The 23,263-nt window shown below is 39.3% G+C and overlaps 1 protein-coding gene across 2 annotated transcripts; it reads left to right on the top strand.

The window, feature by feature from the left end:
* Positions 1 to 179: 179 nt before the first annotated feature.
* On the top strand, positions 180 to 22,782 carry Cenpl (centromere protein L). 2 transcript variants are annotated; one of them, XM_041662646.1, is made up of 5 exons: positions 180 to 635; positions 2,660 to 2,833; positions 5,830 to 6,081; positions 19,344 to 19,886; positions 22,427 to 22,782. In XM_041662646.1, exons 2-5 carry the CDS (start codon positions 2,663 to 2,665, stop codon positions 22,496 to 22,498), a joined length of 1,038 nt encoding a protein of 345 aa, XP_041518580.1. In that variant the 5' UTR covers positions 180 to 635; positions 2,660 to 2,662; the 3' UTR covers positions 22,499 to 22,782. The 2 variants fall into 2 exon arrangements, with proteins under 2 accessions (XP_041518580.1, XP_041518581.1); XM_041662647.1 differs by lacking the exon at positions 19,344 to 19,886.
* Positions 22,783 to 23,263: the final 481 nt, after the last annotated feature.

Raw genomic sequence — 23,263 nt, 5'->3', positions numbered from 1 at the left:
CAGAAATTTGAGAGCAAGCTTCGCAGCAGTTGTAAGACGGAAGAGGAACGCGGTGCAATCGGGAATTTGATGGGACAGGCCCTGCCCTTAGTTAAAATGGCGACTTCAGTTGCTAATTTACGTGAAATCGGCGGGCCAAAGGAGAGGCTGTCTGCGTCGGCCGCAGAGCATGTCGGGAAATAATTTTAAACTGGAGGGCTTGGAGTTCGAGGGGCTGCGCCTTCGCTCGCGAAGGGAGGTTTCAAGTCTACTTTCGATCACAGGAGAGCTTCCGAGAGGGGGCTGCGGGGACGCCTGTCTTTCGTGGGCAGACGCTAGCTCCCGAGGAGTGAGGGTCGCAGAGCCCGCCCGCTAGGGAAGCGGAACTGTCTCTCCCAAGGTGACGTCGCAGGTGTTACCCGCGTCTGAGGGAATCCAGGTTCCCTCCCTGGCCTTGATGTCCCTTCTGAAGTCACCAGGGATTGCTTCGGTTCTCTCTGGGCAGTCATTTTGGCCGCTTTCTTTCTTTCTTTTTTTTTTTTCCCCAACAAAAACAAAAGAAATCAAAATTTCCTCTCGTCGTAGTCTTGGAGCCAGACTTGAAGAATGATTCGTGAATCCGGAATGGATGACAACGTCATCACGACATATTTTTGGTAAGATGTTTTGGGTGGGTCCTGGATAGGCTATGTACTGCCTTGAGCTCTGTTGTGTGGTCATTGTCTCTGCAATGCTTTTGTGTGTTTAGATGGGAACCCAGAGGCGTTAACGTGAACGTTGGTATTGGAACAGTCGATTGACAGTTGTGGCAGTATTACAGTGATTAACTCAAGGGCCCTTTTTTCATGAACTAGCAACAAGAGAAGTTTTGGCGAGAGATGTTCTGTGGATACTAAAGAACTGCTGAGAGGGTTAAGGCTTGGGAACGATTTCGGACCCTCCCCTTCTGTCAACTGGCAACACAGTAGCTTTACATAATGGGTCATTTGAGGAGTAAATGCAAGGCTAGTACCAGATATGTCCCAGCATAAAGGAGGCTGAGGCAAGAGAATTGTTGTGAGTTCTAGGCTAACCTAAGCAACACAGTCATTATAAACAAAACACTCCCAAAACAAAAGGAGAATAGTCGTTAAAGGCTTGATATTTGTTAAGTGGTTACAAACAAACTTGGAAAATAATGAATGCTTAGCAATTATTGTCCCAAATAGCACACTCCATAGAAAAATTCTGTAACCTAAACCTAACTGAAGTTCACACCAGGAGACTTACCCAGGAATGTGGCCAAGGTCACATCATGGAAATACTTTATGTCTATGGCAAAATGAAAAATGCCTGTTTAAATGCTGCTTCCCTATCTGTGGTGGTTTTTATTTCTTAAATATTGTACATGTGTGTTCACATGTGCTTTGGCAAGGGTATGGTGTCAGAGGAAACTTGCAGAAGTCAATTCTCGCCTACTGTTTGGGTTTCAGGAATTGAACTCAGGTTATCTCACTTGGCTGCAAGTTCCTTTGCTAGCTGAGCCATCTTGCCAGCCCTGGAGTTTTGAGAATCCAGGTAAAGCGAAGGGGCCAAAGCAAATGGAGAAGGAATAGAAGACGAGGTTACTGTTCCCCTAATATAGACAGCTGGCTCTTCTAGGTAGTTTACCCTCCCCAGAGAATGTTGCCACCATCCTCCACTGTGGTATACCACTCCTGTGGAATAGGAAATGGCCATGCCCCCTGAGGTACCTGTGCAGGTCATCTTGCTTTCCAGACCATGCTTATGAGAGCGATTCTCGTCTCAGTTCATCCATCAACAGGTCCATTGACAGTTGCACCATCTTGACTCTATATCCTGTCTGGCTCAGTTTTGTTATGTTTCTGATTGAAGGAGGGTTGGTAAGAAAGGAAATCCCTCACACAGGCAGGTTTGGAAAGCAACAGTTGAAGTATTTCCTCTGCAAGTCAAGTTTTGGCTACAGGGTCTTGCTGGTTTGGGGTTGTGGCTCTAAAGATACCCTCCAGTGTTTTGACTAGCAAATTCACCTCTTTCTGGCTGCTGAGGGTGTTAAGTGGCAAAGCCAGCAGGATTTAGCAGAGCTCCAGCTTGGGAACATGGTTTTCTCTTTCTTTATTGATCTGGGGCCAGTCTAGTGCCTGGACATTCGGTTGCTGTTGCTTTGCAGCCTCCTTCAGGAAAGGGGAGGAGACAACTGTGAGGTGGCTGGCTTTTCTCTTAGGACTAGCCTTTGCTCCCTTGGGTCCTCCAACCTCCAAGGGCCCTGGAAGAGAGCCATCCCCACACTGTGCCAGTTGTCATAAGTGTTCTGTCTTTCCATTTGCTCACGCAAACTCACCTCATGTCTTCTCTCTCCTTTTGAACTGGGCCGGCCGATTTAGAGGCAGCTCCAGGGTCATCATGGAGCCCCTGCTGTGCCCCTTGTTCATGGTGGTCTTGCAGCTTTTCTTGGCCAACATAGATCACGTAATTGACTTACTCTAGAGCTTGTACTGTAAAGTTCTTGTTTTGGTATTTCTCGTCACAGCAAGAGAGCAGTGACTCAGGCAGGAACTAAGAGGTTGTTGTGGAAAAGGTGGGAGTGGGAAGGAAACAGAGTCGGACGTTCCTGTAGAGCAATGTGCAGGAATTATTTTAGTGCTTAGAATTCTAGAGTTACTTTTTTTTCTTATTGCAGACTATGGATTCTTATAATTCACCTGGACCAACTTCTAGACGAAGGACCTCAAGTCTGAAAGACTATTTTATAGGTGCCACCCCTCTGCAGAAACGGCTGGAATCAGTCAGGAGGCAGAGTTCATTTTTTCCCAGTCCACCTCGGAGAAAATTACCCCAGTGTTCACAGTTGCAGGTATGGTTTGTTTGCCTTTGGGACTGTCAGTGGTTGAAAATATATGAATAAGAATATATCCATTTACATACCGATTTCTAGCTGACAGATAATGAGGAGCAGTTCAGGAAATAATTTCACATTTTAACCACAGTAGCTTTTTTGTTTCTCCTAATCTCCATTAATCCATTTCATTTCCTCAATATTTTTCTTCTATGACATTGTCATTTTTGAAGAATACAGACTCATACTTTCCCCTGTTTGACTGCAATGTTCCTCATTTTTGTATTTCTTATGTTTCCCAATGTTTAAAGTTTATATTCTTGTCTAGCATTTTTGATAGGTTCATTGGATCTTTGATTCTTTGGTACCTTCAATGTAGCCGTCTCCTCTTGCCCATGGTGTGTGTCTAGTGCCTTTTGGGTTAGGAGTCAAGTTTTGCTTCTTATGACATTTTGATGAGAAATTGCTAGTGCTGGTACTGAAAGTAATAGTTCTCAGCCAGAAAGTTTTTTGGGAGTTTAGTGTGGGGCTAATGGGGTTTTAATGCAGAGCCTTGTATATGTTAAGCTTAGTTCTACCCCTGAACTATATCCTTAGCCTGAGAGACTTCTTCCTTCCTTCCTTCCTTCCTTCCTTCCTTCCTTCCTTCCACTTGTGAGCTGAGATTACCTGTGTGCACCTATATGACTATATTATTTTGCCTGCATGTATATATTGTACCACATGTGGGCCTGAGTAATTGAGACGAGGGCACTGGGCTCCTAGAACTGGAGTGACTCATGATCATGACCATCATGTGGGTGCTGAGAACCAAACCCAGCTCTTCTGCCATTTCTCCAACCCCTCTGAGATATTTTATATAAAGATAGAAATGTCTAGTTTAGTGCTTTTTTATAATTTTCCCATCTATTTAATAAGAAAAAGTATGTAACTATTTCAATGAATGCTGTAACTGTGGCAAACATTGTTCTCAAACCACACCCACCCACCCACACACATGCCCTTTTGTTCTAAAAGATAGCTGGAGCTGTGAGACCATGTCAGAAAGTGTGGACTGAAGAAGTTCCTCAGGAGGGAGCTAGGAGCTTTGAGACTGTCAATACTTTTATACCCTCCTAGGGGTTTTCTGTTTGTTTGTTTTCCATTTGTTTACTTTTGTTTTTATTTCTTTGAAACAGAATGTTAGCTTATAACTCACTGTGTAAACTGGGCCAGTTTGGCTTTGAACTTGTGGTTGATCTTTCTGTCTGCCCCAGAAGACCTTGGGTTACAGTTGTATACCACCATGCCTAGCACACATTTATGTTTTAAATGAATTTTTTTTTTAAGTGAGCATACAAACTGGCTGATTTCCCTGAGGAATGCTCATATATATGTTATACTTCATAGTTATCTATCTTCCCCCCCCCCCCGCCCCATCTGATCTTATTCCTCCTCCCAAATAATTCTCCTTTCTGTGTGTTGTCTTATCTTATTATCCCTACCCTTATTAGCTCTTCCTTCCCTCTCATGGTCCCTTTTCTATTTCCATGACTACAGACACACACACACACCCTAAATTCTGAATATTAGAGAAAAGATGAGGTACTTGTCTTTCCAAGTCTGGCTTACTTTGCCTAACATAACAATCTCGCATTCTGTCCATTTTCTTGCAAATGTCATGACTTCATTTTTCTTTACAGCTTAAAAAATTTTAATTCTGTATTTATAGCACATTTTCTTTTTTCTCCCCTTTGCCTTGGCTGCCCTGGAACTCACTATGTAGACTAGGCTGGCCTCAAACTCCCAGAGATTCATGTCTCTGCCTCCTGAGTGCTAGAATTAAAAGCAAGCCTGGTCTAACACATTTTTTTACTTAATATGCTCATAAATTGAGCATGTATCTTTCTGGTGTGTTATTCAGAGTCCTGTGGATACATACCCAAGAGTGGTTAGCTGAGTCATCTTTTAGTGTTTTACAGAACCTCCACACTGACTTCATAGTGTGCACTGGTTTATTTTGTTTTTGACGGCACTTGTGGTTCTAATAGAGAATAGACAAATGTATTTCCAAGTGTTGTATATATTATACTGAATTAGACTTTGTTGCAGAAAGTGAACTTGCTATCAAATAATTCTTTAAATTACTCAAGACTGTCGGGCGGTGGTGGCACACGCCTTTAATCCCAGCACTTGGGAGGCAGAGGCAGGCGGATCTCTGTGAGTTCAAGGCCAGCCTGGTCTACAAGAGCTAGTTCCAGGACAGGAACCAAAAGCTACAGAGAAACCTTGTCTCGAAAAATCCAAAAAAAAAAAAAAAAAAAAAAAAAAGTTACTCAAGACTAATCAAACTAGATCCTTCAGAACTATTTTTGGTGTCTGGTGGAAGCTCAGGGCGTGAATGTGCTAGGCAAGCACTATGCCATTAAGTGACAGCACCACTGTTTTCAAGATGTCTGTGTAGTAGAACATAAGTGTTCATCTGTGACATAGTTATTCAAATCCTGTGAAATGCCATTCATTTATATCCAACCATCTAGAGTCAATAGAATAGATAAAACCCTGTCCCCAACAAGCTTGTACTTTGATTGGAAAGGGAGACAAGAAAAATAACACACACACACACACACGCACACGCACACGCGTGCATGCACGTACGCAGGTGTGTCAAAAGCCAGATCATAGTAAGTGCTATGAATAAAAGTGAAAGGCTTAGGAGATAGTGACAGACTTGGCCTGATACATTTACTTTAGAGTGGCCTCCTAGATAGGAACTAAGGACAGATCTGAATGAAATGGAGAACTGTCTTGTATGAACATTCAGGGAAGAGTTTTCCATACAGAAAGGGAGGCAAAGGCAGAGGACCATTTGATGACCTATAAAGTCCTGCAAGCTCCATTTGAGATTAATCTTAGGACAACAGAATCATGTATCAAGTAGTAAATTTATATCAAATATATAAATTGCTATGATTAAATTTTTATCCATGATTTTACTTTTTAATACTTTTATCTTAATTTTTTTGTTGTTTTAGGAAGAAATCGATCCTGAGAAGGTGGGATTTCTCCTTCACAAACAATGGACTGTATATAGTTTAACTCCTCTGTATAAATTCTCCTACACTAACCTCAAAGAATATTCTAGACTTCTAAGTGCATTTATTGCTGCTGAAAAGCAAAAAGGACTTGCTGTGGAAGTGGGAGAAGACTTCAACATCAAAGTGATTTTCTCGACTCTACTTGGAGTAAAAGGAACACAAAGGGACCCCGAAGCATTTCTTGTGCAGGTATAGTAATATGTATTAGCATTTGCTTCACAGAGGGGAAAAAAAAATCTGTCTTTTGTTGGTTTGTAATGGAAATTATAGTGTTTTCTTATTGCTTGTCTGTTTTTTGTTATTTTTAACTCCTAAGGTTGAGATATAAAAAGTTTTTTTGATTACATTTATGTATTTATTTAATTTCATGTGTATATGTACGTGATTGTGTGCCACTGTGTGCTTGTGGAATTTGGAGAACTTACTGGAATTGGCTCTCTCTAACTTGTAGTATCCTGGGGATAAAACTCAGGTTGTTAGTTGTGGCACCAAGTGCCTTAATTTGCTAAGCCATCTTGCTGGTCCAATTCTTGTATTTTGTTTTATTTTGTCTTTTTTTAAATTTAATTTTATATTATAATAATTAGATATAGCTAACATAATTTGTTTCCTACATGTGTAGGAAATTTTTTTGTGGGTGGAATGTGATGTTGACTTTAGAAAACACACAACGGTATAAAGGAAGCTTAAGAAACTTGTGCTCGCAAGATGGCTCAGGAAGTCAAGGCACGTGGGCAAGGCTGGAGGTCTGAGTTCCATACCTGGAACCAAAGGTGGAAGGAGAGAACGGTTTACACAAAGGTGTCCTCTGATCTTACATTCCGTTCTGGCACACACACCCTTGAGTCATGCATTCACCTCAGCGGTTAAGAACATTGCCTGCTCTTCCAAAGGTCCTGAGTTCAATTCCCAGCAACCACATGGTGGCTCACAACCATCTGTAATGAGGTCTGGTGCCCTCTTCTGGCCTGTAGGAATACACGCAGACAGAATATTGTATACATAATAAATAAATAAATATTTAAAAAAAAAAAAGAATACCTTTTTAAAAATAATAATTTAATATATTTTGTGTTACTTTAGAAGATATTAAATTACTAGCAGTATTTTGATTTTATAGTTAATTCAAATGAATCATTAAGAGCTTGCCTTTTGTAATTTTTTATCTGTTATAAACTACTTTATCTAAGGAAACATGCAGATTTTAACTATTAAATAATCCTAATAAAGATATTTTATTTATTGCCAGCAAAAAAAAAATAATAATTTAACATTTTGGTATACATCTATTTGTTTATCTGGATCAGTATAGTCTTAAAATTGGGATCTAACTGTCTATACTTTGTGTTTTGGCTGTAGATAATTACTCATAATTAGGAATTCTACATTTTTGTAGATATAGAAATGAATGTTCTAGTTCTTTTCTTTCTTTCCTCTGTTTGTTTGTTTTTCAAAACAGGGTTTCTTCCTGTCTATCCTTGAACTTGCTCTATAGACCAGGCTGGCTTCGGACTCACAGAGATCCACTTGCCTCTGCCTCCAGAGAGCTGGGATTAAAGGTGTGTGCCACCACCACCTGGCTTCTACTTCTTTTCCGTTGAGATAAAACACTGACCAAAAGCAACGTGGAGAGGAAAGAATTTATAAATTGGCATACCCTTCCAGTACATACAGTTCGTGAGTAAAGCCCAGGCAGGAATTCAAGCAGAGACCAGAAGGAACACTGCTTACTAGCATTCTCCTTACGGCCTTTTCAGTTTGCTTTCTTACACAATCCAGGCCCATCTGCGCACAATCCCTTATCAATCATTAATCAAGAAATGCCATCTTACACCTGCCAGAATGGCTAAAATAAAAAACACCAATGATAGCCTTTGCTGGAGAGGTTGTGGAGAAAGGGGTACACTCACCCATTGCTGGTGGGAATGCAAACTTGTGCAACCACTCTGGAAAGCAGTGTGGCGGTTTCTCAGGAAATTTGGGATCAACCTACCCCTGGACCCAGCAATACCACTCTTGGGAATATACCCAAGAGAGGCCCTATCATACAACAAAAGTATATGCTCAACTATGTTCATAGCAGCATTGTTTGTAATAGCCAGAACCTGGAAACAACCTAGATACCCTTCAACGGAAGAATGGATGAAGAAAGTATGGAATATATACATATTAGAGTATTACTCAGCCGTAAAAAACAAGGACTTCTTGAATTTTGCATACAAATGAATGGAAATAGAAAACACTATCCTGAGTGAGGTAAGCCAGACCCAAAAAGAGGAACATGGGATGTACTCACTCATATTTGGTTTCTAGCCTTAAATAAAGGACATTGAGCTTATAATTCATGTTCCTAGAGAAGCTAAATAAGAAGGTGAATCCAAAGACAAACACATAGGCATCCTCCTGAATATTAACCTTTTTTTTTTTAAAATATTTATTTATTATGTATATAACATTCTGCCTACATGTATGCCCACATGCCAGAGGAGAGCGCCAGACCTCTTTACAGATGGTTGTGAGCCACCATGTGGTTGCTGGGAATTGAACTCAGGACCTTTGGAAGAGCAGGCAATGCTCTTAACTGCTGAGCCATCTCTCCAGCCCCCTGAATATTAACCTTCATCATGCGATGAAAGGAGACAAAGACAGAGACCCACATTGGAGCACCGGACAGAAATCTCAAGGTCCAAATCAGGAGCAGAAGGAGAGAGAGCACGAGCAAGGAACTCAGGACCGCGAGGGGTGCACCCACACACTGAGACAATGGGGATGTTCTATCGGGAACTCACCAAGGCCAGCTGGCCTGGGTCTGAAAAAGCATGGGATAAATCCGGACTAGCTGAACATAGAGGACAATGAGGAATACTGAGAACTCAAGAACAATGGCAGTAGGTTTTTGATCCTACTGCACGTACTGGCTTTGTGGGAGCCTAGGCAGTTTGGATGCTCACCTTACTAGACCTGGATAGAGGTAGGCGGTCCTTGGACTTCCCACAGGTCAGGTAACCCTGATTGCTCTTCGAGCAGATGAGGGAGGGGGACTTGATCGGGGGAGGGGGAGGGAAATGGGAGGTGGTGGCAGGGAGGAGGCAGAAATCCTTAATAAATAAATAAATTAAAAAAAAAAAAGAAATGCCCCAGAGACTTGTCTACAAGGCCAGTCTGGTGTAGAAATGCCTCGATTGATGTTCCCTTTTCCCAGATGGCTCTATGAAGCACAATTAATAAAAACTCAGAGAAAGAAGGTCCAAAAAGCAAAACAGCTAGCCACTGGCTCTTAACACTGCCCCAGTGGAAAATGGCCATCCTGCCTCCAGGAAATCTCAGAATGAGACTGAGGCCGAGAGCTGTCTCTTTCCATTTTATATTCCTCTCTAGGACTGGGATTAAAGGTGTGCACAACTGCCACCTGGTCTCTATGGCGAGCAAGTGTGGCTACTGGGATTAAAGGTGTGTGTTATTGCTGCCTGGTCCATAAGGCTGACCAGTGTGGCTGTTTTATTTTTCTGTGATACTAAGGCAAGTTTTATTTATTAAAATACAAGTGAAATGCCACTACAGCTATAGCTGTATCAAGGTGACTGAAAACTAACACACTATTATTCATTGGATCTTTTTTTTTTAGGTTTTAGCTCCTAGAAGAAAAAGTTTAATAAAATCATGTGCATTATATCATCTCATATGGTACGTGATGCCATGTGACTCTCAGAAATATAGTGCTTCACATCTCTTCCTGTAAATTGTGCAGGAAAACCTACCTTTTGATTAGTTAAGAGATTTGATTTTGTTTTTGAGACAAGAGTCTCACTATATAGCCCTGGATTTGCTGACTTAGAACTTTCTGTATTGACCAGAAGATTCTGGAACTCAGAGATCCTCTTGAGTTCAAAATTACAAGTGTGTCCTGCCATACCCTGCCACATTTGCCTCCCCCTCAAGGTCTTCCTGTCTAGCACTGGCTGGCCTGGAACTCACAGAGATCTGACTGTCTCTGCCTTCTAATTTCTGGGACTAAAAGTTTGTGTGACTATGCCCAGCTCAGATGAACTAATCTTAACCTTTGAAAATGGAAATTAAATGTAGCAAGAATAATAAAAACCCAGAGACAGATATTCAGGCGTTCAACCTGAAGATTAGAAAAGCAAAGCAGCCAAGCCACTAGAGAGCTCTTACCTCTAACAAATCCTCAGACTGAAAAACAGCAAGTTTCTGTCTCATCCTGCCTTATATTCCTCTCTAGTGCTGGAATTAAAGGTATGTGACTCCCTAGTACTGGGTTTAAAGGTGTGAACCGCAGCCACCAGGATCTGTTTCTACATTGATCTTGTATAGCTCATGGTGGCCTTGAACTCAGACAACCATCTGCTTCTGTCTCCCAAATCCAGGGATTAAAGGTGTGTAACACCACTGCCTGGCCTCTACTGGCTTAGTTTTACCCTCTGATCTTCAGACAAGCTTTATTTATAAAACATAAATTAAATATCACTATATTTCCCCTTTTTGTCTAAAATAAAAAGGACTATTACTAATATAAGAAAAGCTATATGCAATAGGTTTATTATAATTATTATAATATTATTACAATAACTATAATTTATGCAGGCAATAAATATATCAACAATGTCTAGTCCATTTTCATTTGACAAATTCAAAGAAAATATTCCATATTTATCTTATCTTGGTAAGTCCCAAAGTCTTGTACCTAATTTAATTTCTATCATAACTTGCTTTACTATCCAAAACTAGCTTTTGATATCTCTCCACCTTATATACTTTACATTTCTTTAGTGAATTTCTTTTCTGAGTCTCATAAACAATAAAAACTATGACTATAACTATCTAGTCTTCAATTACCTCAGAGACTCAAGAAGGAAATAATATTAACTGAGTAATCAGGAAGTATATGCGAGCGACTTCCAAAAAGTGTGAGTAATGACAGAAACAGCTGGTTGCTCGGACAGTCACTAAAAATTCTTCCAACATTGGGGCATCCATCTTCAGCCTACAGGCCTAGACTATCTCACAGACTTTTCTGTGAAGCAAGGTTTTTGAAGGGCTATCCTGCTTTGTCTGGGCAAGTTTTGCCAGTCACTCTCTTTTGTTTCCTGCTTGTCCCATTAGGACAGCACATGTCAGCAGTTGAGGCAAGGACACTTTCTTGTCCAGGGGCCTACTTTTGCCACAAGGAAAGCAAACTCCATGTGGAGTTTCTTCAATACCTATCATCTTTGAAGTAGATTGCTGTTGTCAGGAGCAGACATGTCTCATTATCATAAAAAGAAAAAAGAAAAAAGAACCTAGGTTATTAAAACATCTTAAATGCCCTATTATATAGATCTCTGAAGTGTTTGAAGATGACCTGTCTATTTAAAATATATCTGTTTGACCTTGAAAACATACCTAATGTGACTGCAAGTTTAACTATATGATAAACTACTAACTTGCATTTCCTTATTATCCTAAACAAGTTGATAATATAATTTTCAAGGACTAGAAATTTGCATTACATTGTTAAATGAGTTATATAGGTACAATACCTTGAATGAAAGGAGAAACATATGTACAGTATGCTCTAACAAAATTAATCTCAAATTTGTATCAATATACAAAGTCCAATCCAATGTAAAACATTTAAAACTGTTGGACCCTGAAGTCTAACTACCAGGAGGAGTCGCCCCAAGAGATCATCTCTCATACCACAGTTGATGTAAAAGCATGAGGATTTTATTACTTCTGTCATGACAGGGTCTTTCAGCATTCAAGAAGCCAGAAAGACCCCCAAATAGCTGGTACAGGCTACTTTTAAAGCAAAAAGCCACAAAAGGAAGGGCGGTGTCTGGAGGTTGTTCTTTAACTATTATGATTGGCTTATTTAAAAGGGCTATTACCAATAATTGGCTGGAGAGTGGTTGCCAGATCAGATGAGGTAAGAGGAAACGTCTGAGGGTCACTTTGTCAAAAGGGACTGAGTCAAAACACCAGGAACTGAGTCAACACCTAAGGGTTATCTTGCCCCTATTCAATAACTGAGTTCTATTTGGAGAACATTCACAAGGACTCAGGGAGATGGTGGAAAGTTTCTAACATTTAAGTACGTGCATGTATAGTTGTTAGATCCTTGGTCCCCAGGGAGCGGAGCACTACTGCTGAGAGGCCTCAAAATTGGCCTCAGAGTTGTCAGAAATGGCTTTAGAGTTATTTTAGAGTTCTACAAAACTAGTAGTTCTTTCTAAAAGTAGATTAAATAAACTACCTTTTTATTTTTATCACATCTATATTGCCTCTATTTTCTTTTCAAAGTAGATTCTCCCCTTTTATCCTATCATATCTGTATCTCCCTTTTTTCTTTTTGAAACATGAACTCTGAGTCTAATTTCCTTTGTTCAACTTTCCTCCTGACTATAATCAATAACAACTTGTAACCAGCTCCCCTAAGAATGGCCAAAATCTATCCATCGCACCTCTTGGGAATGTGGGCATCATATTCTTAAATTTACTTTCTGCTGTCTGGGGGGTGACAGCAATTTTAGGGAATCCTGAAAAGAAAATTTTTGGTTAATTGTCAAGTCCTGAGAGAGGTAGCTTTATCATTTGTTGTTTCGTCTGTGAGTAATGGGAAAGTGCAGGGTTTATCTTAAGTCATGATAGAGTAGTCTGTAAGGCTGGATCTTCTCAGCTAGCCACCTCAAAATTGTCCTGAACATATTGTAGTCCACAGCCAATCTGTAGGAGTTGTTTTTTAGTTTAGTGGTGTTATCATAGTCCTGGAAGAATTGTTGTAGGGCCCCATCCTCCTTATGAAGACTTCAAAGGTTGCTGTTAGGCTCATAATTCATGGCAGGAAACTGATAGAGACACAAACCTGAAATCATGTACAGGAAGGTAGAGAAAACCTTTTTTCTAATATTAGTTAGTACTCTATATGACCATTAATATCAAGACAAAAAAGTTGTGGGTTTTTTTTTGTTTGTTTGTTTTTTGAGATAGGGTTTCTCTGTAGCTTTGGAGCCTGTCCTGGAACTAGCTCTTATAGACCAGGCTGGCCTTGAACTTACAGAGATCCGCCTACTTCTGCCTCCCAAATGCTGGGATTAAAGGTGTGCGCCACCACTGCCCAGCAAGACAAAAAGTTTTATATATATAACACACACATATATCTCTTATAAATTTTATACCTTAAGAAATGCTATTAAAGAGCCAATATAAAACTAAAAGATTATGAGATTACTAGCACTAAAATAGTACTTAAATTTTTGTTTTTCTTCTGTTCTATATCACGTGACTCTTCTGACATGAGACAGAGATTTTGGATTTCACTTTTAATATGTAACATGTGGTCCTGCTTTTTGGGGTTTATCTCCTGCCCTGTTTCCCACAGCCAGCAAGTCCCAAAGAAAATCACAGAAGTCTACATAAGTTATAAAACTGATTGGCCCCTTAGTTCAGGCTTCATATCAGCTCTTATAATGTGTATTAACCCATTTTTCTTATCTATGTTAGCCACGTGGCTCGGTACCTTTTTTAGTGGGGCAGATCACATCTTGCTCTTTTGGTGGTCTGGGCAGGAGTGGGAGGAATGGGCTTCCTTCTTCCCAGAATTCTCCTGTTCTCATTGTCCCGCCTCTACTTCCTGTCTGGTTGACTCACCTATACTTCCTGCCTGGCCAATCAGCGTTTATTTAAAATATGATTGACAGAATACAGACATTTTCCCATACCAGTTCCCCCTCTTTTTTTTTTTTTAAATAAAGGAAAATATCCATAGTCCATTTTTTGGGAATGTGGGTGTAATATTCCAGGCTACTTCCTGCTGATTGGGGGCACTCATAATCTTATGTGGACCTAAAGAAAATTTAGAATTATGATTAAGTCCTGACTGGAGTATCCTGTAAGGCTTGATCATCTCAGGCAGCATCTTGAACCTGTTTTAGATGTAGAACTCAGACATCCGGACCATCTGTTCCTACTGGAGATTTTTTAGGTGGTCTTACTTGATCAAACCTGAGTTTTCTTAATTTAGAATGAATCCAAAGCCTCTTGTTTCCTGTGGAAACAAAAGCAAAATCTCTTCTCCAAAGTAACATCTTATTTATTTATTATGTATACAATATTCTGTCTGTGTGTATGCCTGCAGTCCAGAAGAGGGCACCAGACCCCATTACAGATGGTTGTGAGCCACCATGTGGTTGCTGGGAATTGAACTCAGGAACTTTGGAAGAGCAGGCAATGCTCTTAACCTCTGAGCCATCTCCCTAGCCCCCATAAAGTAACATCTTTTGACTTCAATTTTGAATTCAAGGTATTTAAAAAAATACCTATCTTGGGTTAATTCAGCAGTATTTATAAACAAATATCCTTTAGCAGCTGTTGCTTCTTTCTCAGTATTCAAACAATTTAAAGAGAGCATAATAACATACAGTATCAAGATTCTCTGTGTATTTTTCATCTTTACGTGGCTTTATTTTAACCTCTATTTCTTTTATTTTTACTTTTAACTTTTGGCTTTTTGAGACAGGTTCTCTGTGTATCTTTGTCCTGGAACTCCTCTTTGTTCTTCTGACCCTATACATTCAACCCATCTTGTGCTCTGCTGTACCTAAGATAAAGTTCCAACCCTTAAAAACTGAACATTTACATCCGGAATTTGGATAACAAGATTCTGATGAAATTATTGTTACATCTGCACTGGTGTCTGCCAGATCTTCAATGACATTTATTCATATTTTTAATTTTGGTCTTTGTTCATTTATAGAAATTTGCTGAAATACTTGCTTTATGATATCTCCTGAATTTTTTGTTCTCTTTTCTATAGCTATTTTATTCTATTCTATCTCTATTCTATTCTATAGCAGTATGGTTTCTTAGAGTAGGCATTATGCTCTTTAATTTACTGTTAAAGTCAATCTTTGTAAGAAATCCATAAAGGCTTCCTTTGGGCCCTGTATAGCTTTAGTAAATGACTCAATTTTCTTTCCTATTTCTCCAGTTCTGTCTCAAGCATTCAAAGCTGCTGTGCGGCCTAAAACCAGGATGTGGTTATCATATATAGCCTGCCTTTCCATAGTATTCTCCTCCAAGAATTTAATCTTCGGAGATTTCCATACCTCTGGCTTTACTCCATTGTTCAATAATCTTAGCCTCTTCTCTGAACCAGGCACTCCATTATAATTGTGGACCAGACTGTAAAACACCTTTAACCAAGTCTGTCCAGTTGTTAGGGATAATTGTATTACAAACTGACCATGAGTTTAACTTTTGTTTCACAAAAGGTGAATGCTTGCCATATGAGACTATTGCTTCCTTGAATCTCCTTAAATCTAACATTGGCACAGGAATCCAGTTAGCTGTAACAGAGCCTCTGCCATTTGGCAATTCCTTTAAGGTTACTGGATATATTAAGGTTGGTTGTTTGAAAATCTTAGGCTGTTCCTCTCTATTCTTATAATGCAGTGTTGACTCTATGAAATTCTTCTGTCTGGATTTGAATATCTCTATGATTTATTTGTTTTTCCTAAGGCCTGTATTTTAGCACTCAGATTAACCAACTATTAGTAATAAGACAAAAATGATAAAGCTGATGTTTACAATTGATATTACATAAATCCCATCTAAATTAGATATCCTCTCATTTAATCGTTCCATTTTTAAAATGTTTAGCATATTATTATACAGAGACCCAAATTTCTCCATTGTAATGGTTTTTCTCACTTATTTTTTATTTTGTAAAGCTTGAGTTGGTTTTTTTTGCATCTTCTTCATCCGTAAGATTTGTAGATTATAAATAAATTAAAAAAAAAAAGAAACCCTAAGATAACACTGCTACATATAAAATAAAAATGTCTTTAAAACAGGAAAAAAAAAATAAAGAAGGATGACACCAAAAAAAAAAAAAGATTTGTAGATTAGATTAGTGATATAGATGCCCATAGCTAAGGATAACTATGCCACGTTATTATTAAACTTATGTAGTTACTTAATATCAATAAAGAAATGATTTTGCCAAAAAAAAAAAACCAGCGAAATTATACAGCTGGGCATGGTGATGCATGCCTTCAGTTTCAGCATTTGAGAGGCAGAGGCAAGCAGATAGGTTTCTGAGTTTGAGGCTATCCTGGTCTATGCAGTGGTTTCCAGTACAGCCAGCCAATTTCAAAAACAAAGCAAAATAATAATAATAATAAATGTGGCTGAAAGTATAGAGAACTTGGAACCCTCATGCAATGCAAAAAAATTTTGCAGCAACTTTAGAAAACAATGGGTTTCAAAATCTCATTTCTTTTTTTTTAAATTTTATTTTTTTGATTTATTTATTTTTATTATGTATACAACATTCCTTCCATGTGTGCCTGCATGCCAGAAGAGGGCACCAGATCTCATTATAGGTAGCTATGAGCCACCATGTGGTTGCTGGGAATTGAACTCACGACCTTTGGAAGAGCAGACAATGCTCTTAACCTCTGAGCCATCTCTCCAGCCCCCCCTAAATGATCCTTTATTAAGAAATACGTTGGGGTCAGGCGGTCAGCACTTGGAAGGTAGAGACAGGTGGATCTCTGAGTTCAAGGCCAGCCTGGTTTACAGAGCAAGTTCCAGGTTATTTTTATCTTTGGAGGCCCACCACCCAACTCCCAAGTAAATACACAGAGACTTATACTTACTTATGAATGCCTGGCCTTAGCTTGGCTTGTTTCTAGCCAGCTTAATTTATTCCATCTACCTTTTACCTCTGGGTTTTTACCTTTCTCTGTTCTATATACCTCTCTTTCCTTCTTACTCATGGCTGGCTGGGTGGCTGGCTCCCAGTGTCATCCTTTCCTTTTCTTGTTTTTCCCTCTTCCCTCTCTCTCCTCTTATTTGTTCTCTTTGTCTGCCAGTCCCACCTATTTCTCTCTCCTGCCTAGCTATTGGACGTTTAGCTCTTTATTAGACCAGTCAAGCATTTTAGACAGCCAAAGTAACACAGCTTTACAGAATTAAACAAATGTAACATAAAAGAATGCATTTTTACATCATTAAACAAATGTTTTACAACAAAACCCTGTCTTGAAAAACAAAAGCTATGATGGAGCAATGATTTAAATGTTGCCCTGGTTTAGTACTTTAACAAAAACTATCATGAATGTTTTGAAGTTATGTTTGCTATGTAATTCACAATGGGAAATTTGAATCTTTGGGAAAATAAGATTTTTAAACTATCTTGAACAAATTTGTGCATTGGACCAAAATGAAAGAACTTTAAATTTGGTAGAAGTAAATTTACTGCCTTAATCATGGTTGAGGGGAGATTTACATTTTACATATAATGAATGATTTAGGCCTTAAATTTTTTAAATTAGATTTATTATTTTATTTTATGTGTGTTTTGCCTATATGTATGTCTGACTACATGTGTGCTTGGTGCCCTTGGAGGTCAGAAGAGGCTATCAAATCCCTTGGAACTGAAATTATGGATGGTTGTGAACCACCATGTGGGTGCTGGCACTCAAACCTGGTCTTCTGCAAGAGCAACAAGTGCTCTTCACTGCTGAGCCATCTCTTCAGCCCTGGGCATTTTCTTTAAAGCTGTCAACTAAAAACTAGAGGTCTGTAATCTTACTTATATTAACTAGGTCAAAGATGGTGATCTAATCAGATTTTTTTTTTCTGACCTAGAGCCTTGTATACATTACATACTTTTCTATAGAGTTTGTTTCTTAGGGCCTTGTGTGTAAACTTTTCTGAAATAAATATATTCACTTTTAGATGGCTCTTATGTATAAGAAGTTCAGAGAAGAGTCTTGTGAGTGTATATCCTAGGAAGAATGGGTTGAAGGCAGTGGAGACCTTGAATTTGACCGTGTATGTGTTATATGGACCAGCAGGTGTCTGAAGGGCCTTTCCTATAGAAAAGAGATTAGGTTTTATCTGTCTTACATGCCCGTAACGAAGAAGGCGATGCAGTGGATGGGAACTGTATGGAACAGTTTAAGCTGATGGAAAGAGCTGCTGTGGGAAATGGCAAAATGTAAGCTGTTGGTGTGGGGAACTTGTGTAGCTCTTCTAGAGTCGAGTTGTTATTTTTCTTCCCCAAGATATTGTACCTGAATGTACCATATAAGGATTTCTTAATTTGATTTTTGGCAAGATCTTGTCATCTACTTTATCTGTAGTATAGAAAAATATGGCCAAAAGTCATTATTTTGATAAGCCCTAATAATGATTAGAAAAGCTCCTCTTTGTGGTTTTGTATCAACTATTGTTATTACTTTAATTTAGTTTTTTTAATGAAGCAAAGTTGGAGTTTATTAAGAATCAGTTTTAGTACATATTTAATTACAGATATTAGGGGAGAGAGACAGTATTTAAAAAAGGATAGTATTTTAAAAAAGGAGTCGAACATGGTGACTCACACATGTAATCCAGCACTTTGTTTTGGGTTCTTGTTTTGTGTTCTTTTTAAAAAATGTGTTTTTATTAGCATATGTAAATTACTTATAATAATGGGTTTCATACATGTATATGATGTATTTTGATCATTATCCCTGTGTCCCCCCGACTCCTGCTGTTCTCCCTCCTCTTTCCAACTAGTTCCCCTTCTACTTTCCAGGAGTTTAGTTAGAGCTGCTTACAGCAACATGGCTGAGGGGTTATTTATTGCCACATCGGCACTTCCAGTGGCTTTTCCACTAATGAAAACCATTAACTGCCTGTATATCCTCAGGGGTGAGTGGGGCTTTGTGAGTTTTTCCCTCTTTCAAGTCAGAATGTTTATGAACCCAATCTTCTGCAGGTAATCCCAGCTGCTGAGAATTCAAGAGTGCAGTACTAGGTCTTGCCCAGAAGACAACATGCCGTATCACTCCACCTCTTCCTCTGGGCCTACTCGCCCATGCGTGCTATTCCCCAAGGGTTAACCTCCACTTACTCTCAGCCCTGGCCAGTTGTAAGCGTCTGTGGTAACTGTGGCCCACAGCAAAAAGAAACTTCTCTGATCAAAGATGACAGCAGTATTTATTCATCTATGAGCACAACATAAATATTTTTAGAAGGCAATTTGGTAGGGACTTTGTGTCCACTAAGCAATAAAAGAGAAGCACTTTGCCCACTAGAGCCTATGTTTATAGTCCTGACATGAGCTTCCTGTGGAGCAGCCTCTAATCGGAAGTCTATTCTCTCTCCTCTCTCTCTCTCTCTCTCTCTCTCTCTCTCTCTCTCTCTCTCTTTCTCTCTCTCTCTCTCTTTCTCTCTCTCATTTGGGACAGTAAGTATCCCATAGACTAGGCCAGCTTCAAACTTGTTCTATAACCAAGGCTGACCTTGAACTCCTTGTCTTCCTGATTCAACCTGGAATTATGAGCATGTGCCACCATGCTTGGCCTTGTTTTTAATATACTCATTAATTTTTGAGAAGATAAAATTTAGGAGCAAATGGTCTTTTGAACTTAATGAACTTGTTTTACTTTCCCTTGTAGATTTTCTCAAAGTCTCAGTCATCACGTGAGCACAGAGAGGGTAAAGTGCTGTGGACTGGTTGGTTCTGCTGTGTGTTTGGAGATAGTCTTCTGGAGACTGCTTCCAGAGACTTCACCTGTCTACCCTTGTTCCTTGCAAATGGAGCAGAGGCCAATACATCCTTGATTGGAGGCTGGTTTCAGAAGACTTTCGACTGTTGCTTCAGTCCTTTAGCAATCAGTGCATTTAATCTTTCCTGGATGGCTGCCATGTGGACTGCTTGTGAAATGGACCATTACACAGCTACCACTGAATTTTTTTGGTCTGTGCCCTGTAGCCCTCAAAGCTTGGATATTTCTTATGCAATTCATCCAGAGGATGCAAAAGCTTTATGGGACAGTGTCCACAAAACACCTGGGGAGATTACCCAGGAGGAAGTTGACTTATTTATGGACTGCCTTTATTCACATTTCCACAGGCATTTCAAAATTCACTTATCAGCCACAAGATTGGTTCGTGTCTCGACATCTGTAGCTTCAGCACACACTGATGGGAAAATAAAGGTTAGTTTGAACACATCTAATTAAATTCCTTCTTGTCATGTTTTCCATATGTGTGGTGATTATATTTTTACATGGGGAAATACACTTGACTGCATAGTAGTTCAAGACAATAGACTTATTTTCTGCTTTATACATGACCTCCCAATGCCTCTGACCACCTCGAGCCAGTCTTAAAGAGGAAGGGCACTGTGTACTGTGCACTGTAGAGCTGAATAATGTGAACTACCCTCAAGCAACTGAAATTTTCAAAATTGACAGATTTTGAAATAATTATTAAAGTAGCAACATTTTATGTGTGGGATAAGATTATAGCCAGTGACAGAATGCCATCTTTGCCTTTTAGATTTTTTTTAAATTGCTATTAGACAGGAAATCACAGAGAAATGGTTTTTATGTTCTATAAAGAAACAAATAGTTGGCTCCTAAGATATGTGTGTGTCTATATATATGTATAAATTTTTATTTCTGTACATGGGTGTTTTGCCTGCATGCATGTCTCTATGCACCATGTGTGTGCCGTGCCCATAAAGGACAGAAGACAAAACCTTTGGATGCACTGAAACTGGAGTTTGGTCGTGAGCTGTCATGTGGGTGCTGGAAATTGAATCTGGGTCCTCTGGAATAGCAGCCAGTGCTCTTAGCCACTAAGCTGTCGCTTCAGCCCTCTTAAGACATATTTAAATACATGTTTCTATATACATCCAAGGACTGTTTGCTATTATTTTGTCATTGTTAACACTCTTAACAGAGTTTAATTCTACCTTTTCTTTCTACTTTTAAATTTTTGATGTGTATTTGTCCTTTTGTGTGTATATGGTAGGAATTCAACATAGTGTCTTGAACACTGGGCAAGTACTCAGCCACTGAGCTCCATACCCTCTTTCTGTCGTATTTGTACATACCTATCTGCATGGTATGGCACAGAAAGTGAGTTATAGTAATTAGCACTCCTATCTCTATCTTATCCTAATTACTTTGAAAGAGTTAATAAATTATAGACTATAGTTACTCAACTGTGCTAAAAAACATTATAACTAATTCCTCCTAACTGGGTGTATTTTACTACCCATTATGTAACCCCACTCCATCTCTTAGCTGTTGGTGACCACTATTTTCTTCTATGAGATTTGTTTTGTTTTGAGGAAAGTTTTCATGTAGCCCAGGCTAGCCTTGAACTCATTAGCTGAAGATGATGTTGAATTCCCAATCCTCCTGCCTCCCCTCAAAAGTACTGGTATTATAGGTGTGTGCCACTACTCATCGGGATCAGTGTTCTTAGCTTTTACTCATGAATGACAGCATGCCGTATTTGTCTTTCTGGGCCTCGTAGATAGTAATTCTGATTTTTAGAACTACACTGTATTCTATGTTTTATTTTAAAACAAGGAAATCAAGGCCAGCATAAATTTAAGTGACACATTCAAGATAGAGCAGAAAGAAAAGGATGTATGGGGCTGGCATTGTGGGCATGGCATGGCTCAGTGGGTGAGGAGGTTTACTGCAGACCGATAGGATGAGCTGACTTTGGTCCTTGGACCCTACATGTTGGAAGTTAGCGTCTGACTCCCACACGTGCTGTGGCATGCACACACATCCACAAAGGCACAAAACAAACAATTTTTTATAAAAAAGAAAGGAGTCACTATTTGAACTGAGTACTGAATAACTCACATTTTTAAACTGGAGGTCAAGATGAAACAATAGGCTGGAAGTAATTTTGATAAGAAGAGCTAAGGATTAAAAACAAAAGGAACTTAATATAGTGGGGTATGCTTCTAATTCTAGCATTTGTCGGTAGAGGCAGGAGGGTCAGTAGTTCAAAGTCGTCCTTGGCAACAAAGGGAGTGCAAAGCTGGCACTGGCTACTTCACACCCTGTCTCAAAAAAACTAAAATTCGAACTGGAGAGATGACTTAGTGATTAGGAGCATGTACTGTTCTTTTGTTTGTTTGTTTGTTTGTTTGGTTTTTCGAGACAGGGTTTCTCTGTAGCTTTGGTGCCTGTCCTGGAACTAGCTCTTTTTTTTTTTTTTTTTGGTTTTTTGAGACAGGGTTTCTCTTGTAGACCAGGCTGGCCTCGAACTCCCAGAGATCCGCCTGCTTCTGCCTCCCGAGTGCTGGGATTAAAGGAGCATGTACTGTTCTTGCAGAGAACCTGAGAGTCTAGTTCCTAGTACTCATACTGGGTAGGTCACAACTACCTGTAACTTAGCTCCAGAAGAACTGGTCTTTTAAAATTGGTTTTAACCAGGCTCGGCTGGTGGAGAACTGCATTGCTCTCGCAGAGGATCTGAGTCTGGTTCCCAGCACCCACGCCAGGCAGTTCACAACTACCTGTAAATCCAGCTCTGGGAGAGCAGTGCCTCTGGCCTCTTGTGGCACTTGGATTCATGTGCGTATACCTACACACAACTATGTGATTAAATAAGTAAAATCAACAAAAACCAAGGCAAAAATAAAACAGAAAAAAAACCCAATATCAAATTGCTTTGTCATAATACTATCTTAATTGTAAATTTTTCTCTTTTTTTTCTTTTACAGATTCTGTGTCGTAAATACCTTATTGGTGTGTTGGCCTATATGACAGAACTGGCAATTTTTCAAATTGAGTGAATTCTAGTATGGACTCTAAGTGATGCATTATAAACCCTTTCAGTTACTTTCTGAGTTGCTATTCCAAGCGGGACAGTGGAAGAAATGTAGCACCTGTTTTCTCATGGTGTCTTTGGAGTTGCTCGAGTGGATCTGAAACACAGCAGCGGTCATGGGTGAGCCATGGTTATGTGCTTGTGTGTCCATAGATCACTGTGGTCCCGTTATGTATAAATGCTATAGAAGATGCTGAATTGTTAACATAAAAGTATCCAGCTTAATCAAATAAATATATCTAAAATCTGATGTTTCTGATTTAGGTTATTTATTCTGTTGGTGAGACTTGCCTCTATGGTTCTTTTTTAAGGTCTTCAATTTTCCATTTCCAGATTTCCCTCAGATTTTTTTTAAATTAATTATTATTGATTCTATTTCCACTTTTAGATCTTGAACTATTTTTATCAATTCTGCTCCACTATTTGTGTTTTCTTTTTTTTTCTTTTTCTTTTTCTTTTTTTTTTAAATTTATTTATTTATTAAGGATTTCTGCCTCGTCCCCACAACCGCTTCCCATTTCCCTCCTCCTCCCCCGATCAAGTCCCCCTCCCTCATCTGCTCGAAGAGCAATCAGGGTTCCCTGACCTATGGGAAGCCCAAGGACTGCCCACCTCTATCCAGGTCTCATAAGGTGAGCATCCAAACTGCCTAGGCTCCCACAAAGCCAGTACGTGCAGTAGGATCAAAAACCCACTGCAATTGTTCTTGAATTCTCAGTATTCCTCAATG

Source organism: Microtus oregoni, unplaced genomic scaffold, assembly GCF_018167655.1.
Source record: "Microtus oregoni isolate MIOR12 unplaced genomic scaffold, Mior012 000013F_ref0000133, whole genome shotgun sequence".
Classification (NCBI taxonomy): Eukaryota; Metazoa; Chordata; class Mammalia; order Rodentia; family Cricetidae; genus Microtus; species Microtus oregoni.
This window is presented reverse-complemented; position numbering and strand designations above follow the sequence as displayed.

What these genes read in the sequence shown, in the direction of transcription:
- Cenpl (XM_041662646.1), top strand. Translation starts at nt 2,663, where the DNA reads ATGGATTCTTATAATTCACCTGGACCAACTTCTAGACGAAGGACCTCA. An exon ending in CCCAGTGTTCACAGTTGCAG is followed by an intron (nt 2,834 to 5,829) that starts GTATGGTTTGTT and finishes TTGTTGTTTTAG; the next exon opens with GAAGAAATCGATCCTGAGAA. An exon ending in ACACTGATGGGAAAATAAAG is followed by an intron (nt 19,887 to 22,426) that starts GTTAGTTTGAAC and finishes TTTCTTTTACAG; the next exon opens with ATTCTGTGTCGTAAATACCT.